At 36.5% G+C, this 17,148-nt stretch overlaps 1 protein-coding gene across 1 annotated transcript; it reads left to right on the top strand.

Moving 5' to 3' along the window:
• Positions 1–3,390: 3,390 nt before the first annotated feature.
• LOC113493918 (lactase-phlorizin hydrolase-like) lies at positions 3,391–16,336 on the top strand. The gene is made up of 22 exons (XM_026871950.1): positions 3,391–3,493; positions 5,539–5,645; positions 6,057–6,204; positions 7,076–7,242; positions 7,527–7,787; positions 7,983–8,071; positions 8,154–8,301; positions 8,576–8,679; positions 8,831–8,980; positions 9,329–9,420; positions 9,607–9,685; positions 11,058–11,077; positions 11,513–11,619; positions 12,151–12,298; positions 12,650–12,816; positions 13,127–13,387; positions 13,662–13,750; positions 13,925–14,072; positions 14,409–14,569; positions 15,015–15,164; positions 15,488–15,579; positions 15,993–16,336. The coding sequence occupies exons 1-22, from the start codon at positions 3,465–3,467 to the stop codon at positions 16,114–16,116; spliced, it is 2,841 nt and encodes a 946-aa protein (XP_026727751.1). The 5' UTR covers positions 3,391–3,464; the 3' UTR covers positions 16,117–16,336.
• Positions 16,337–17,148: the final 812 nt, after the last annotated feature.

Raw genomic sequence — 17,148 nt, 5'->3', positions numbered from 1 at the left:
ACCGAGATCTATTCGCTGACGCTGACGCTGTATGGATGGCACTCCATGATGATGCCTAAATACAGCGAGCCAATCAGCGTCTATATAGGTTGCTTCTCGCAAAGGTGCAGGCGTCGGACTGGCCGGGTCGTGATGCAATGCAAAAGTATGCGTATGTGCCGTTGCGTATTGCGTAATTAATGCAGAGTACGTAGTTTTAAGATCCTGTCGGTGAATTTAATTCTTGGGAATTTTACAATCAGGAAAAAAGTGTTTTAAGTAGTAAAAAAAAATTCACAAATTAAAAAAAAATGCTCAAAAGCAAGCCTGCTTGGACTCTTGGACAATGTAGTCGGTTAAGTTAAGAAGCTATATTAATTGAATATTTAAATCTTAATGAACTGCTTGTTATTTAACTCTTATAAGCAGTCCATTGATAGGTGTAACAAAGCTATCACAATTAATTCCAAATATATCTGAAAGTAGGAAAAAAATACGTACCATTTTAATTTTCTTACTCCTGAAATTTCAGCGAGAGCAATGTACCTACATGTGACGAAAACATTTCTTTCTTAAATAAGTATTACGCAAGAAAGAGAGTGTTTAATATTTGATTAACTTAAAGATAATTATTTTTTAAGGGTTCTCTCTCTCCCATTTTTATGCTTTTTTATGGTTTGGGACAGCTACAAAGTAATAATTAAAATCATGTTTAGCCGAAACTCAAACATTACATCTATGTAATGTTATTGCAACTAGAGTCATCATTGTAAAGTTTTGAAAGTGCCTGGAAAACGGCCTACTTAAAATAAAATGTTTAGATTTTAGATTTTTTTGATTGCTCTTTCCTTATTACGTAATAAATAATAATAAAAAAAAATCCTATTCTCGCACTAAATTTGGTTGGGGGTCATTACAATTCAATTCGCCCTGATGCATATTTATTTAGGTACTCCTAAACCGTTCAGCATAAAAATTAAAAACCCTGTTGTCTGCGTAGATGTTACTATCTTCTGATTAAATGGGCTTTATGAGTTAGTAAGCTAGTAAAAAAGCCGGAAAAGTTAGAATCAGACAGTCGACACTGAGAATTCCAAACAAATGGGCTGATAACAAATATATTGACGACGGTAAGAGCCGTTGCTTAATCTCGAAGTTTATTTTTCATGTAAAGTCGGGCCCCTCTGTGCAAATAGAAAGTCAGTTACTTCATTATTTAGACAGATGTGAGATTAATAAAAAGAGTATACATCAAAAATATAATCGTTAAATATTCACTTGATAATCAAAATTATATCATTACTATCCCGGCGAACTTACGTACCGTACTACAAAAACACGTCACTAGGGAAGATGGACATATAGTTTCCTATTCGTTTCCTATTTTAATGCAATTAATAATATAATATAATATCATGGGACAACTCACACACGGTTATCTGACCCCAAGCTAAGCAGAGCTTGTGTTATGGTAACCAGACAACTGATAAACTTACTTATATATTTCTAAATACATACATATTATAGATAAATTACACCCAGATACTAGAACAAATGATCATGCTCATCACACAACATTTGTCCTGGGCGGGAATCGAACCCACGACCTCCGGTATAGCAGTCAGGGTCACTAACCATTAGACCAACAGGCCCGTCAATTAGCGAAAGGACCCCGATTTCACTGGCATGATTAGAGACATCATCTTCGCAAAGTACCCAATAAGAAATACGCTTTAGGCCTAATTGTAGACAACCAGACAAGAAAATAAACAGAGAGCTGAGTCCTTGTCTAAGATCCATTGCGACATTACTCATCAAAAACCTTTTTCGAAAATCGCGTGCAATAGTCAAATAACTCTTCCTAATTTTTGTTGCCCGAATCCCCTGAGCTTTAAACTGTTACAAATAAAAAACCACCAATTTTTCTATTTTTGCCATGTGATATTTGATAATCAATTGGAACAATTCCGCGGGGACTTTTTCTTTTACCTGATTTGATTAAATTCTAAACAGCCATCTCCTCAAATATTTATCTTCGGAATTCCCAAAGTTTATTTATTCCTTTGAGGGGGGGTCTTATAGTGCAAAATGTTCTGTCAGCTGATAAGAAGCCTAGTAATCCATGTCAGATAAGGAAACGATACATTTATCGCGAAACCCGACTGGCTGATGTTAAAAATCAAAAGAACGTTAAATTAAATCAGATAAGTCTAAACATGATTGGAAACGTATTCGTACATGCGCTGTTTTGGGACTATAATAGTGGCCTATAGACAAATTCGTTCCTTTTGGGCCTATCCCAAAAGGAACGAATTTGTCCATAGGCACTTGTTACTTCGTAGTACTAATTATGACTATGTAGGTACTATGACTTTGTACACAGAAATCTCAATCACAAATTGGGTGATTATTAATTTACGTGAAATGTATATTTGTCTGTTGTTGTCTGTCTGTCTAACTTCACTTATATTTTTTCATCGATAAGACGTTTTTCAAATATCTTTGGATATTTTTTTTATAAGAACTTAGTCTAGTAAAGTTCATCTGCGTGTTGACTTGTCTCAATTGAACGCTTGTCCCCCTGCTGGGCAAAGACTTCTTTCGATATAAGGAAGATTTAGATATTGATTACCTTAAAACGTTAGCTCACTTCGCTTCGAGATTTCAAAATCATGATGATTTCTTTTACCGTTTCTCAGGAGTGTTTCAGAAATACGGAAATATACATACGGAACACATTTTGCCGTCAAATTCCACCACGCGCGATCACATCGCATCTTCGTATACACGGTGATTTTTTAGTGGTCTTGCAAAAGCAGCCCAGTTCATGCCCGACGTAAAATACCCCTAGGCGCGATTATTATCTTTTTTTCATCAACTAAGATAATAGGTACGAAGAAAAATGAAACAAGAGAAATCTGAAACATACTCTTAAAAATGATAAAAACGCCGCCGCCCGCGCCCCTTACCATTGTTACAAGGCTCGGACCGCGCTCGCAACAGAGCTGTGTTTCTAAAAAACTACGAATTGCATCATAATATTGAATAAAAATTGCATTTTAAATTTATTCAATTCTCATAAATACCTATTTTTTTGATCATGAACGTGTTCTAGTCATTGGATACATGAACTGGGCTGCTTTTGTAAGACGACTAAAAACTCACGGTGTATAATTATATACGTAGATACCAATCCCACATTTCGTATATACCTTTACGTAAGTGCCTACTTTTTGAAAGTCAAAAGACGCAGCCGTAATTCATATTGTGTAACTACATTTGACCACCTTTTGTATTATATGGTGTAGGTAGTAGTACAGCCAACAATAGAAAAAAAAAATAAACCTAGTGAAATAAATAACTTCCTGTTCGTTTTACGTGTGTAACAAGCCTAATACTTATCTGCGGTCGTGCCTACATAAAATTTATTTTGACAAATGTATTTCATAAAATGTTAATCGCCGATAAGTGAAATAGTATCCACCATGATCTGGTTCCTGGCAGTCGTTTTCAGGTAAGCCGAAAATTATGCATAGTATTTAAAAAAAATACACGATAAATACGAACGTATGGATCCGCAAGGAATGTGTAATTAAATAAAGTATTATTATATGCGTAATAAATATAGGCCTATAAATGCCACTACATGTAGGTACTGCATTTAAGTATATATGCACTTAATATAAGGAATGTTTGAGCTTCGATCACCACGCTAGCCTCCTGCGGGTTGGACATTTCAGATTCCAATAATTAAAATCTAGATTTTCTCTTGTTACATCTTATCATGTCAAAGATAATGATCTCAATGATGTCATCTTGATTTTAATTTAAATCTAGTTTGAAATTCGTTTTTTGATAAGTCTTTTTTTTCTTGGTGAAAGATTTTCCCTCTGGTGGATAGAAGCTGAAATTGATTTTATTCGTGTAACTAATATGTCCTAAGCATGCATAAATAACTTGACCGTCTGTCAAATTCCATGTCAGGGGCTTTTTTTTTTGTTTGTTTTAAGAATAAGAATAAGAATCATTTATTTGCCATCATATATTTAGGTTTGCAATTAATTAATCATAGTCGGGATCATTGATTAGACAATTAATTTAAGAGATCTATTTGCCCTTAACACCGGGGGTAGCTTTACGAAATGTTTGGAAGCAAGAAAATAGCTGAAGCAGTTAAATAAAATAGCAGAGCCTTGAATGCAAAACTTGGTAATTTCTTATGTGATCTAAACATATTTTTGTCTCGGAAATTGGATTTTTCTTGGAGAATAACAATTAAACTTCACATTGTTGTTTTGAAATTTATTATTACGTATCTTGCGCTTTTCTAGTAAGAAAGAGGCTCTCGATACCAGTATTTTTTGAACTACACGTCTACACCTACTAATATCATTTTTCATTCAGTTTTCTCGTTTGAGTGCTGTTTTTTTCTCTCAAACAAATTACATTCGATTTCGAAAATAAATAGCATTTTTAATTCACTAATGAATCATTCAGATCATTTCCATGAAATATTGGACACGTGTTTTTCTTTCATTAAATCAATAAAATGTATCAAACATGACAATCATTTTCGGGCCACTTGTGTTTGAACAGTCGTGTAATTAATTATTCTATGACAAAAAACGTGTCATTAATTCACACTTATTAAAATTATTATGAGCACTTGAATAAACAAAAATTGACATAAACAAGGTAATATCACCAGACGTTAAAGATGTTTGTCTTAATTTTTTTTTTTTTTTGGCATCAAACTGTCATTTACAAAAAAAAAATATATCATCATCATCATCATTAGTCCATATTCATCCACTGCTGGACATGGGCCTCCCCAATTGCACACTATCGAGATCTATCTTCGGCTGCTCACATCCAGCTCCTGCCAGCCATCTTTTATATAAAAAACATATAATTGCAGGTATTTAATTCTAGTTGTATGTAATTCCCTATCATAATACTTAATACTCGGTGATATAATACAACCTAATCTCTTCAGAGATCTAAAGAAAAGGCCGCCCACTTGATATCTAATCCGTCTCCTTCAATCTGTCAAAATATGCGACAGCGTCACAAATCAACTAATCTATTCACTCAGCATTCATTCAGAAAAACATGGTACTTAATACTTAACCAAAACCAAGCCAATCACTTGTTCATACATGTTGTTATTGTGTTACGAAACTGTCGTACTTAAGTACTGATGTTCTACATTAGACGACAGCCTATATGACCTCCACGACTCAGTTACTTGAAACCATGACATCCCTTACTAAGTTAGCACCGCGTAGATGTAGGAATACCCAAATCCACAATCGGGACCCAAATTCTAACGAACGTTACAAAATACGGAGGAACTCGTTTCGATTTTGTCAAAATCATCAGTGCAGACGCGCCAAGCGTTCTGCAGCTATTGCTTAGCCTCGAGCTCCCCAAAAATGACTTAATTAAAATAAAAAATAACACTAAATTTTTATCATAGATCGGTACTACCAGGGACCTTTTTCGTTGAAGGCAATCTTAGGGATCTAAAATGTAAAACAATTGTTTTTCGGTGTGCAGCGCTGTAGCAGCAGGATGCTGTGCCAAAGACCTGGAGTTTCCTCCAGGGTTCAAGTTCGGAGCAGCTACTGCGTCGTACCAAGTCGAGGGGGCTTGGAATGTCAGCGGTAAGTCAACATAGGTTAAGTTCAAACAAGTATTAATCCCTACAAAATCCTTAGTAATATATTATTCAAGCTTGATTTGTGGATACCTATTCTCAAACTGTTGTTCTCAAAATGGCCGTAAGAATGTCCATGTCCGTTGCTTAACCACAATATTGATTTTACGGACCGCAAAAAATCGTTAAATTAGTTTAGAGTCAAGCTCAATAGTTCACTCAAGTCTCAATAAGGTAGAATACAACATCTTTCATCTTAAGATCACTTTAAGGATAACTTAAATGTCATCCGCTTAAGCTGTATAACATGTCTAAAAATGTCCGTACAGTAAACATTAAGTTCAGCCACATTTACAGTAACCCTTTATCTGGTGCATCTGCAAATTCTTCTTAAGCACCACTTTAATCTTCTTTACAGACAAAGGTGTTAGTATTTGGGATAAGTTCGTTCATGACGACCCGGCTACGATCGTGGACTTGAGCAATGGAGACGTCGCCTGCGACTCCTACCACAACTGGGAGAGGGATGTGGAGATGGCTGCTGAACTGGGGCTTGACTATTACAGGTATACACAAGAGCATGTAGATACCTCTTTTCAAGCTCTAACACGGAACAATATGCTCAAATGTACTAAATACCGAGATTTTTAATTAAGAATGTACTCCACGTCATAATCCTGCACGGACCGCCGAGTATTTGACGTCATCATGTCAAACAAAGTGTCGCGGGATCGATTCCTGCGTAGGACAAGCGTTTGTGTGATCCGCGAATGCACGTTCTGCGTCTGGGTGTTTTTGTGTATGTGAATTGAATGTTTGTGAAACCCCCGCGACACAATGATTAAATTCCTTAATGCGGGATTTTTTATAAAGTTCATGTCGACACTTGTCGAAATGTCACTTCTATCATTTTGAATGTTTCTATTCCATTTCTATTTTAATGCGATGTATTTACTTTTATCCATTCATCTAGTGTATTGTCAAAACCTCTGATACAATATCTATGACAGTTGATGACGTTAATTTGATTTGTATGGTATTGTTTGTCAGATAGCTTATCTTTATTCGGAGAAATTGCCTGTGTTGTACACTCTTCTATAAGTACTCTATTTTTATGTAGTGGAATTGGAATTTACATTGTACAAACAAAAATTTTGTTTTGTCAATCAAATTAAAAAAATAGCATGGTCCCAAACAAGCATTTATTATATTGTGATATGCGTTTAATATTTCCCAGGTTTGCCTATAAAAATATGCCGAGAGCCAGTATTGTAACGATTTAAAAGTCCTTGAAAAAAAACCTTACTTATAATAATTTAAATTACATAGAGTCATAAAAATCTCCTAAAGCAAAATCTAAAATATTGATTTTGCTTTAAGCGATATTTTATAGCTACGTTAACTTTATTTTCTCATCTCAATGCTTTTATTTTCTAGAATTTCGCTATCCTGGCCTCGCATCCTCCCCACTGGCTTCCCCAACAAGATCAGTGAAGACGGAGTGAACTACTACAACAAGCTGATCGACGGTCTCCGGGCGAAGGCCATCGAACCTATGATTACTTTATACCACTGGGACCTGCCACTACCATTGCAGGAATTAGGTGAGGATGCCATCTGTATCTAGTTAGTTCGGTCAGGTTCAATTTCATATCTTCGTCGTCAGACTTGAATAAGTCACTGCTGGGCATAGGTATCCCCTTGTTTATACCATTCTCCTGTATCTCTTGACCTTCACACCAATCCTATTTCTTCTTCTTCTGGATCTTTTTATATCTTTTGCCCTTCTCATCCTTGGCCTATGGAGATTGTCCACGTCTTGAACACCATGTAGTTATAAACTTACTCCATCTCCCATGAAGTTTTCTAATCAAAACTATTCTTCCAGGTGGCTGGACTAACCCCCTCATCGCGGACTGGTTCGAGGACTACGCGCGGGTTGTGTACACGCACTTCGGCGACCGCGTCAAGCTGTGGCTCACGGTCAATGAGCCCATAGTCATATGCGACGCTACTTACAACTCAGGAGTATCTGCCCCCGGATATCTCAGCCCTGATATTGGATCCTACATATGTAACAAAAACATCTTGTTGGCCCATGCTAAGGCATGGAGGCTTTACGATAAGGAATTCAAGCCTAAGTATAATGGTAAGAATTTTTTTATTACACAGAAACATAACCTATTTTGTTATCACTTAATTTAACAACTTTCAAAGAAATGCAAAGAGCTATTGAGTTAAGTATGCTGCTCTGACTTAAATCTTCATGAGTTGATCAAATCCAAATATACAAAGATTAAAATTATTACGGTATTTCTCAGTTATGACCCTTATTATTTTACAGGAAGAGTATCTCTAGCCAACCATTTATTGTGGTTCGAACCTTATTCAGAAGAATACACCGACCTTGCAGAACTTGCCCTACAAAATTCGGTTAGTTAAGTAGTTCATTTCATCTCAAATCTTTGATATCCATTCTGAAAGTCAGCTCACTTAACTGAAGCCCTGTTTTCAGGCGGGGAGATACTCCCACCCAATCTTCTCCGAGGCAGGAGGCTGGCCGCCAGGCGTGGAGGAAGTTATCGCTAAAGTTTGCTTAGAGAAAGGATATCCCAGGTCTACCTTCCCGTCGTTCTCAAAAGAAGAAATTGAGTTGGTTAAAGGTAAGGGGATTTTGATTTAAAGTTTATGCTTGAGAAAAAAGAATCTTGATCAAAAAGTTGTTAAAGGCCTTTGTCGCGTTTTGTTTCAAGAATTCACAGATTTCAGAAAGGTAACTAGACTTAGTGCCAATCCGTGGATCAGAAAAATGCTTGTGTTATGGAACAATAGAAACTTCGACATGTTTCACACAGTTGTTGCCACCCTGTCCCCCTGTCCAGTCAATCTGCAGGCATCTGGAAAGTTAGTTATTTTACCAGTGTATCTATTTTACAGGAACATACGACTATTACGGCATGAACCACTACACGAGCTCTTCCCGACGAGGAGCTGACAGCCTGGCCCTTCGGAGACGCCCCAGACCTACACGGGAAGACACTTAAAGCAGACAGTTGGGACGTCTCCGTAGTTTACTGGTTCTACGTAAGTACTTGAGATAGTTCAACTTATCCATAGGCGCAGTATTATATATGATTAGAACGAACATGCATATAGGAAGAAATATCTAACCTATGTCTTTAATACTTTCAGCTGAACCCTGAAGGTCTCCGCAAGCAGATGGCGTGGCTGAAGCAGCAGTATGGTGACCTGGAGATCATGATCACAGAAAACGGACTCCCCACGTATGATGGTCTCAACGATACCACGAGAGTCGACTTTTACAAAACGCATCTGGAACAGGTATCCAAATAAATGATTGAACAATTATGGGGAACCCTCCCAGTTCAAGGAAAGGTTATCTTGAAGATGACCTGTGTGTGCTTGAGTAGTGGGTGTGAGTTATTGATGATTTTTATTCACTAAAATATGGACACACGGCTAGCGTTTGCCTGCACAGTGTGCAGTGTACAAGCCTGACAATGCCAAAATGTAGTCAAGCAAGTAAGCGTAGTTTGTCGCAAGGTGACGTCGAATTGCAGTCGCAGTTACAGAGTGATCCCCGCCGTATGTGCGGGCGGGTTCAGATCCAATTTATTTCTAGTCCAACTTATCATTGATCTATTACCAAGGTGATATTTGTGTTTTCAGGTCTTGCTGTCAATTCATGAAGATGGCGTGAACGTTACCCACTACACAGCCTGGACGCTCATGGATAACTTTGAATGGGCTGATGGTTACACGTGAGTAAAGTTAAAATATGCCGTTTTTGCCGGTTGCCGGCTTTCTATTTATAATGGAAGCTAAAAAATCCGGAAAAAAACATGTACTCCAAAATCCTTAGACATTTTTAACGAGTTTCATTAGTAGCAGATTACTTAAATGATGCCGAAGAAGTCGACTTATGCTTGGTTTTTGTTTTGTTTCAGCATTAAGTTCGGTCTGTACGAGGTGGACTTCACCGACCCGAAGCGCACGCGCACGCCTCGCGAGTCCGCCTACTACTACGCAAGCGTTATCAAGAACCGCTCTTTGGATATACCCTCGAATTACAACGATATTACGCTATCGTAATACATTGAAATTGGTCTGATATTTAATAAATATTTGTTGTGTAACTTCTTTTTATTTTTCTATAAATTGTCCTCGAGAATTAGGAACTAGACAAACACTAAGTGTACCTAAACAGTTTAGTCGTCGACGGAAGCTTCACTAAAAAGATTTTTTTAAAGCGACTAACTTCTCATTTTAGATTTCCGCAATCAACGAGTAAACTGTACGCCGTATCTTATTAATGAGGCTTTGCTGTCCATCAGTCCGTCACCAAGCTGTATTTCTTGAACCGTGATATCTTGACAATTTTCGCAGATGATACCTATACGGAACCTTCAGAGCCGCGAGTCTGTCTTGACCGGTTTTCAATTATTTTGTATTTTTTTTTGTACAACAAATCATTAGAAAATGTATGTATACATACATATTCACAGATAAAATTAATTTCCTTATTTTTAATAAGTTTTTTATCATAAATTTTAACTTTTTATACTATTTTTTAATTCTTATAATTAGTTATCTAAAAATGACACAATTGAATTAATCCTATTCAAGGTATCTTCATTGAAATGTCAAAACTTGGACACTCGCATACAATAGCTTTTGTGTAACAAAATAATATATTTGAACACAGCCAGATAAAATCTAAATAATTAGTTTATAAATTTCGTTAACAATTTTCTAAAAATAGTCGTCAAAATGTTTTCGTTCACTGCAGTCGCGTTCAGGTAAAATATACAAGATATTTTTGTAAAGAATTTTCAAAGAGTAGTTTATAAATGTGTGTTTTTTTTAAATTAATGTTGTTAAAAAAAAGCCAATCTTAGAATAATTAACTATTTTTTATACTAGAATAATTTTGATAATTTCAGAAATCTGGTTTTTTGCTTTTATTTTGCTAAAAAGTGAGCTATCGAGCTTATTAAAGCTCAAATCTTTCCTTTACGTGAAAAGGCCTGTGCCTAGCAGTGATACATTCTTGAGCTAAATTATTATAATTCGCTGAGAAAACATACCTTGTATATTGTTCATTGACCATCACTTGAGTGCTGGACTGAATTTTATTCCACTTGTTCGTAGTACAATATTTAACCACCGACGCAAAAAGTAGGATGATATACATAAGTTTCATGTTTCTGTCTGTCTGTCTGTCTGTCTGTGGAATCATAGCCACCGAATGGATTGAGCGATTTTAATTTAGTTTCATTTAAGGTGAATTATGTGCACGTATTCTTGGACATGTTTGATAAAAATCTGTTAAGTCGTTTAAAAGTTGTGAGGGTTGAAAGTGGGTGGGAAAATGGGATATGAGATCAATTATTATCAGTCTTTACATTTCTGTTCAAGGTGCTTTGTCATTTGTTATTTTCATTTTTATCTTTTTAAGGAAAGTTCAGCTTCAATATTTTTCAACTTAAAATATCTATCTATTTCCATAAGAAATATTCTTAGACAAGTTTTTACGAGCATGATCTTGATAACATAAGATTTATTGATATTAAATGCAAATGATCTTAATTTATAACATGATTGTCTCACGTGAATCATATTTACGAGATGTTGTATCACATCTAGCTGTGATGACGCATTACAATGTCTTGCCTACAAATTATTACGAAAAGAAATATTTAAACAATAATAAATAATATTAATATTTATTATTAGAAGGGTAAAACTGGAACCTTTATACTTAGGCTCCGATGTGTGTTCGTCTGTCAGGATATTAAAATTTTCCCATAATATATGATTGATTTATATTTCCACATTATTCATTTTCCGCAGCGCTTTGTTGGGACTGTCGTCTGCCTCAGACCTGACCTTCCCGCCAGGATTCAAGTTCGGAGCGGCGACAGCTGCTTACCAGGTGGAAGGGGCTTGGAATGTCAGTGGTAAGTCAAAATGTAGGGCCTTGCGAGTTTCTCCTTATCATAATCAACAGCAACAGAGACCTCGCCAGTTGCCTAAGGGCTTCTTCTTATTGTATACTTAATGCACAACCTGGTGAAATGTTTGAAATCGCCTGTAGGCCTTTGAAGATTCTGTAAACACTATAATTTTAGGGTGTTACTAACGGTGTTCCACTCTTTTCAAAACGAGACAAATACTAGTTAAATAGTTTTTCATTAACTAATGCGGCTGTTAACTCACAGTTAATGTGAGTTACTGGTTCTTGTTCCAATAAATGATTTGAATTGTTTAATATTAGTTTCAGACTATTTTGTTACCTGCATTGATTAGAATGTCCTATTAATTTTATTACTATGTTTGTCGAGTCATTTACTGGTAAAAGAAAGTCACGTCTCTAACCGAACCGAAATGCCAGTGCCATTCATTAAAACATTTTCAAACGGCGAAAAGTTGTAGAAATTAATCTTGATTAGAGCAGAATGTTCACTTCCGAATTAATATTTTTACTACAGATAAAGGCGAGAGTATTTGGGATCACTACAGCCATGGCCCACGCAGCATGATCCTGAACCACGATACCGGAGACGTCGCCTGCGACTCCTACAACAACTGGGAGAGAGACATCGAGATGGCTGCGGAGTTGGGCTTGCATTACTATAGGTAACGTCTATTATATGACGGGATCCCGACAAATCAAGGGGCGCTTAGTATCTGATGTGTGAAGTGACGTAACATTGTTTTTCCCCCTTTTATATAACTTCTTTTAGTAAATCTAGTATAGTATTATTTCAAAAATTAGAAGTCAGAATGCCTGATTCTCGAGTTGTCAGTCAGTGTGACTTGTCATGGGTTCGATCCTCGCGTAAGACAAGCATTTGCGTGACTCACAAATGCTTGTTCTGATTCTCGATGTTCTGCGCTTGTTTGAATGTTTTAAATTAATTAGTGCGAGAGTCGCTTTTTTATATTTTTGTACAAACTGTCACCCCCCTGTGATTTACCCTTACTCAGGTTCTCCATATCGTGGCCTCGCCTTCTCCCCAAAGGTTTTGACTACAAGATCAGTGAAGATGGGAAGGCCTACTATAACAAACTGATCGACGGTCTACTACAGAAGGGTATAGAGCCAATGATTACGCTCTACCACTTCGATTTACCCCAAAGTCTTCAGGATCTTGGTAAATATGAGAAAAAAATGATTAGGCTTTGATTAATTTCCCATTTGTCATCTTTTTGTTTATTTTCGTACTTCTCAGTCGTGCTTTAAGAAAAAAAAGCTCATTGCCAGGAACTGTTAAACTCGCTATAGGCTAATCCACTTTTTGTGGTTGCTTGAACGGTGAATTCCAACTTTGAATTAGAATTTAATCATCAAGGTATAAGTGACTTTAAGCTTCCTTTAATCCCAATACCTGAAGTTCTATGCGGTGTTGTTACAAGAAATAAAAAGAGTATTCAATATTTATCAAACTGTTTTCTACTCACCAGGTGGTTGGACCAACCCCCTCATTGCCGACTGGTTCGCGGACTACGCGAGGGTTGTCTTCTCCCTCTTTGGCGACCGCGTGAAGATGTGGCTGACCATCAATGAGCCGATCGTCATCTGTGACATGACGTACAAGGCTGGTTACAACCCTCCTGCGATATACAGCCCTTACTTCGGGGCTTATTTGTGCAATAAGTACATTTTAATGGCCCATGCTAAGGCTTGGAGGGTTTATGATGAGGAGTTCAAGGCAAAGTATCACGGTAAGTTCTAGAATGCTGCTGTAAAAGCAGAATTTTCTGATCAAAAATTATGTCTCTTTAATGAGGGTCTCCTTTTTTTGTTATAATGAAGAATGAATACTGAATGAATAAATTTATTGTAAGAAACATAACCTTTTTTACTAAAATCGCCACCATTCTTTATGCATCCATCGTAAAATTATATTTTATATTAATTTATTTTGCATTCCTGATATGGGTGAATATTCTAAAGGTTCATACTGGTTTTACTTATTCTTATTACATTTATTCACAGGAAAGGTATCCTTGGCTCAACACCTGCTTTGGATCGAACCCGCTACAGACTCTGACAAAGATCTCGCCGACATTGCCATGCAGGCTAGTGTGAGTATTTTGCGGATGCTAAATAACCTATCCTGTTCCGGTAATGGTTACCCTCCATCACAAAATTGTGCTTCCAGTCGATAATATACTTAACTTAAAAAAAATCTGCATAAAAGGTGACTTTATGTCAATTCATGTGTTACAGCGTACTTAAAGCGTCATTCTATCTTGCAGGCTGGTAGATATTCGCATCCCATATTTTCAGAGGAAGGAGGCTGGCCACCAGCTTTAGAGAAAGCAGTGGAAGAGCTCAGCAAGAAACGAGGATTACTCAAATCTGTACTTCCGCCATTTACACAAGAAGAGATTGAGTTGGTCAAAGGTAATGAATACATTATCGTGGTCAGTTTTAGCTGTAAAGCATGAAGATTTTTTATTCTATTTCTTATTTAGACTATATTATTTTTTATTGCAAATCTATTTTTATATTTTTTTAATTCTATCTACATTTCAAATGTTTTCCAATTCCATACTTTCTATGTCGGTTAAAATTTTAATAAAATCCGTTTCCTATTTTTGAAAGAATATAAAAAATCCACATATTCCTACGTACTCTAATATTATTCGCCTCACCTTCTGCGTTTTAAATAATAAATAATATTAGTAGGATTATACCGTACATTTCAATTTGTTAACCCCTATATTTTGCCCATGGTAGGTACCCATGACTTCTACGGTTTCAATCTCTACACCAGTCGACTTATCAAGGCGAAGACTGAGGACACAGTTGATCGCTGGCCGCAGACAGACGCGGCGGACCTCGGGGCTGTACTACTGGAGGCTAATGAGTGGGGGAAATCATCGGTTAATTGGTTGTCTGTATGTTCATGTAACACATTATACGGAGTTTACAGACTATTCGTGTAAATCTAATAATATGTGGATAGCCGAATGGTACAGGTTTGCATTTGTGTGATCCAAAATGAACGCTTGTTTTGAGCCTGGATGTGTTTGTACATGTGACTTGATTATTTGTGTGTGCTAAAATAAAAATCTCTGATAAGGGTGTCGCTTTCAGAATATTATTATTTTTGACGTTATACATTAATTTTAAATGTTGCACCGTACAAATCGCTCCAAGAAAGAAGCTTGAATAATTTAGAAAAAATGAAAATTTCGCGGCCATTTTTTTGTCTTACTTTCGGTTTAAGGCAATGTCGTTTTCTCCCATTCATCTAGCTCATAATGAACGAGAGGTTTAACATTGAACAACAATCTATCTACATTTGTATATGACACATTATTATCATTAACATACATACAGGTGCATCCCGAAGCGATCCGCCGCCAATTAAACTGGCTGAAGAAGAATTACGGGGATCTGGAATACGTCATCACTGAGAACGGAATGGCCACAAGTTCTGGTCTACAGGATGAAGACAGAGTCAATTATTACAAGAAATATCTTGCACAGGTGATACGCACATTATATTTAACAAGAAATTACAGCGGGATCCTTCTAACTGATGGATGGATTTGGGGAGGCTTTAGCCCAGCAGTGATACACACTGGTTTAGTTAAAAAAAAAACACTATAATTGCTAGCTCCTTTCGAAGAGGTAAATTTTTTTATCGCTTGTGTCAGAATGTTGTTCTTATTACAAATGGTTAAATTTAGTATCTCGAGGTCTACTGCTGAACATAGGCCACCGCTCAAGTACTGTCACAACACCAATAATAATTTTACTAAAATAAAATTTGTGAAACGAAAATATAGTTAACATACGAATCTTTTCAGGTGTTACTTGCTATTAAAGAAGACGTAATAAATGTAACTCACTACACAGCCTGGAGTCTCATGGATAACTTTGAATGGATGTACGGATATTCGTAAGTTAATACTATTCTCAAAGAACTGACGTTTCACAGCAAGAAGCAGAAGAAAAACAGCATGATAACGAGTGGTTGAGGTTTGATCACACCAAGCCCACTGTGCGCGACGTGTCGCTGGTTCGATCCCCGCGTAGGACAAGCATTTGTGTGATCCACGAATGCGTGTTCTGAGTCTTTGTGTCGTTGTGCATTTGATTTGTATGTTTGTAAACCCCCCGTGACACAAGGATTAAATTCCTTAGTCATGGAATGAAACCTAAAATGATTGCAATGAGGTTGAAAACCTTAAACCTAAAGTTGGATACATAACTGTTTCAGTAGTTTAATAACTTTCTGCTAAGTTCAAGGGTTTAACGTACCCTAGTTTGATTGAAAGTAGTTCTGATTATTTCTTGTCTTTACTTTTTCAGCGTTAGATTCGGATTGTACGAGGTGGACTACTCGGATCCCCAGCGCAAGCGCACCCCGAGGCAGTCAGCAAAGTACTACGCAAACGTGATCAAAAGCAACTCGTTTGACGTGCCGAGTGAATAGTTCTATTCATATCATTATATTTGTCTTAAAAATGTATTGAAAAGATGTAGATATATTATTTAAAGACAAAGTCCAGTTGTAATAATACGTATCATTGTCCTTTCTGATGTTCAGAAAGGTATAATTTGACAAAACCTTGATTTATCAGGTTAGTTCTGTGAAAATGTAAAACGTCCAAAATATGTACCAACATTTTAATAAAATAAACTTATGAAGCATTTGTTAAATTGTTATTTTCACCTTTTTACTCTGCAGGTTTATAAACCCTTTACAATATCTCGAAATTTCTATCTATTCCCATCTTGAGAAATACTTGAAGGTCCACGAGTAGTTTCGAAACTCTGACACGTTGCATCTGCATGTTATATAGCACACAAATCAAAAGAAAAGAACAACAATAAGACGCAGCCGTAAAAGAATATACAAATAAATGTTTAATTAGTCTTCTAACGTGTCCACGTTATTTTTATCTTTATCATGTTTATACCTGAGCATAAACAAGAAGGCCCACATTGTATACCACTAGTGATGACTACGTAAATCAGACTTTGCTCGCCAATTTTTATTTGTACCAGTTCAGAATAACTGTTATTAATGATATAACTACATCAGTTAGACTTGCCACCCCTATGTCGCGTCAGCTCATGATTAAGGACTCCTAACGACCGAAACTGGTCTTACAATCTCGATAAATACTCACGAAAGGTAGTATGACTTTAAAGATTTACAATTGAAATGAAAATACTTTTTCGGATTTTATCGCGGTTTAATTTTTCATTTTAGTTGTTTGATTTCAGTCTGCCCGTGACCATGATACCTGCAAAGGTGTCGAAACGTCGGGAACTAAAATCAAAAATTAAACCGCTATAAAATCCGTAAAAGTAGTTTCATTTCAATGTCTAACATTCGCGTAAACCTAAGAAACCAAGATTTACAATGAAGTGGAAAACTGTACCTATTTGTTTTGCATGCATATTTGCATATACGGCTAACAGTCCCGCCTATAAGGTTTAAATGAAATACATATGCTCA

Source organism: Trichoplusia ni, chromosome 5, assembly GCF_003590095.1.
Source record: "Trichoplusia ni isolate ovarian cell line Hi5 chromosome 5, tn1, whole genome shotgun sequence".
In the NCBI taxonomy this organism is placed as follows: Eukaryota; Metazoa; Arthropoda; class Insecta; order Lepidoptera; family Noctuidae; genus Trichoplusia; species Trichoplusia ni.
Note: the sequence above shows the minus strand (reverse complement) of the source record. Positions and strands in the feature narration are given on the sequence as shown.

Excerpts from the sequence above, each read along its gene's own strand:
- LOC113493918 (XM_026871950.1), top strand. The coding sequence starts at position 3,465 with ATGATCTGGTTCCTGGCAGTCGTTTTCAG. Across the intron at positions 14,570-15,014 it reads CATCGGTTAATTGGTTGTCT|GTGCATCCCGAAGCGATCCG; the intron begins GTATGTTCATGT and ends ACATACATACAG. Across the intron at positions 15,580-15,992 it reads GAATGGATGTACGGATATTC|CGTTAGATTCGGATTGTACG; the intron begins GTAAGTTAATAC and ends TTACTTTTTCAG.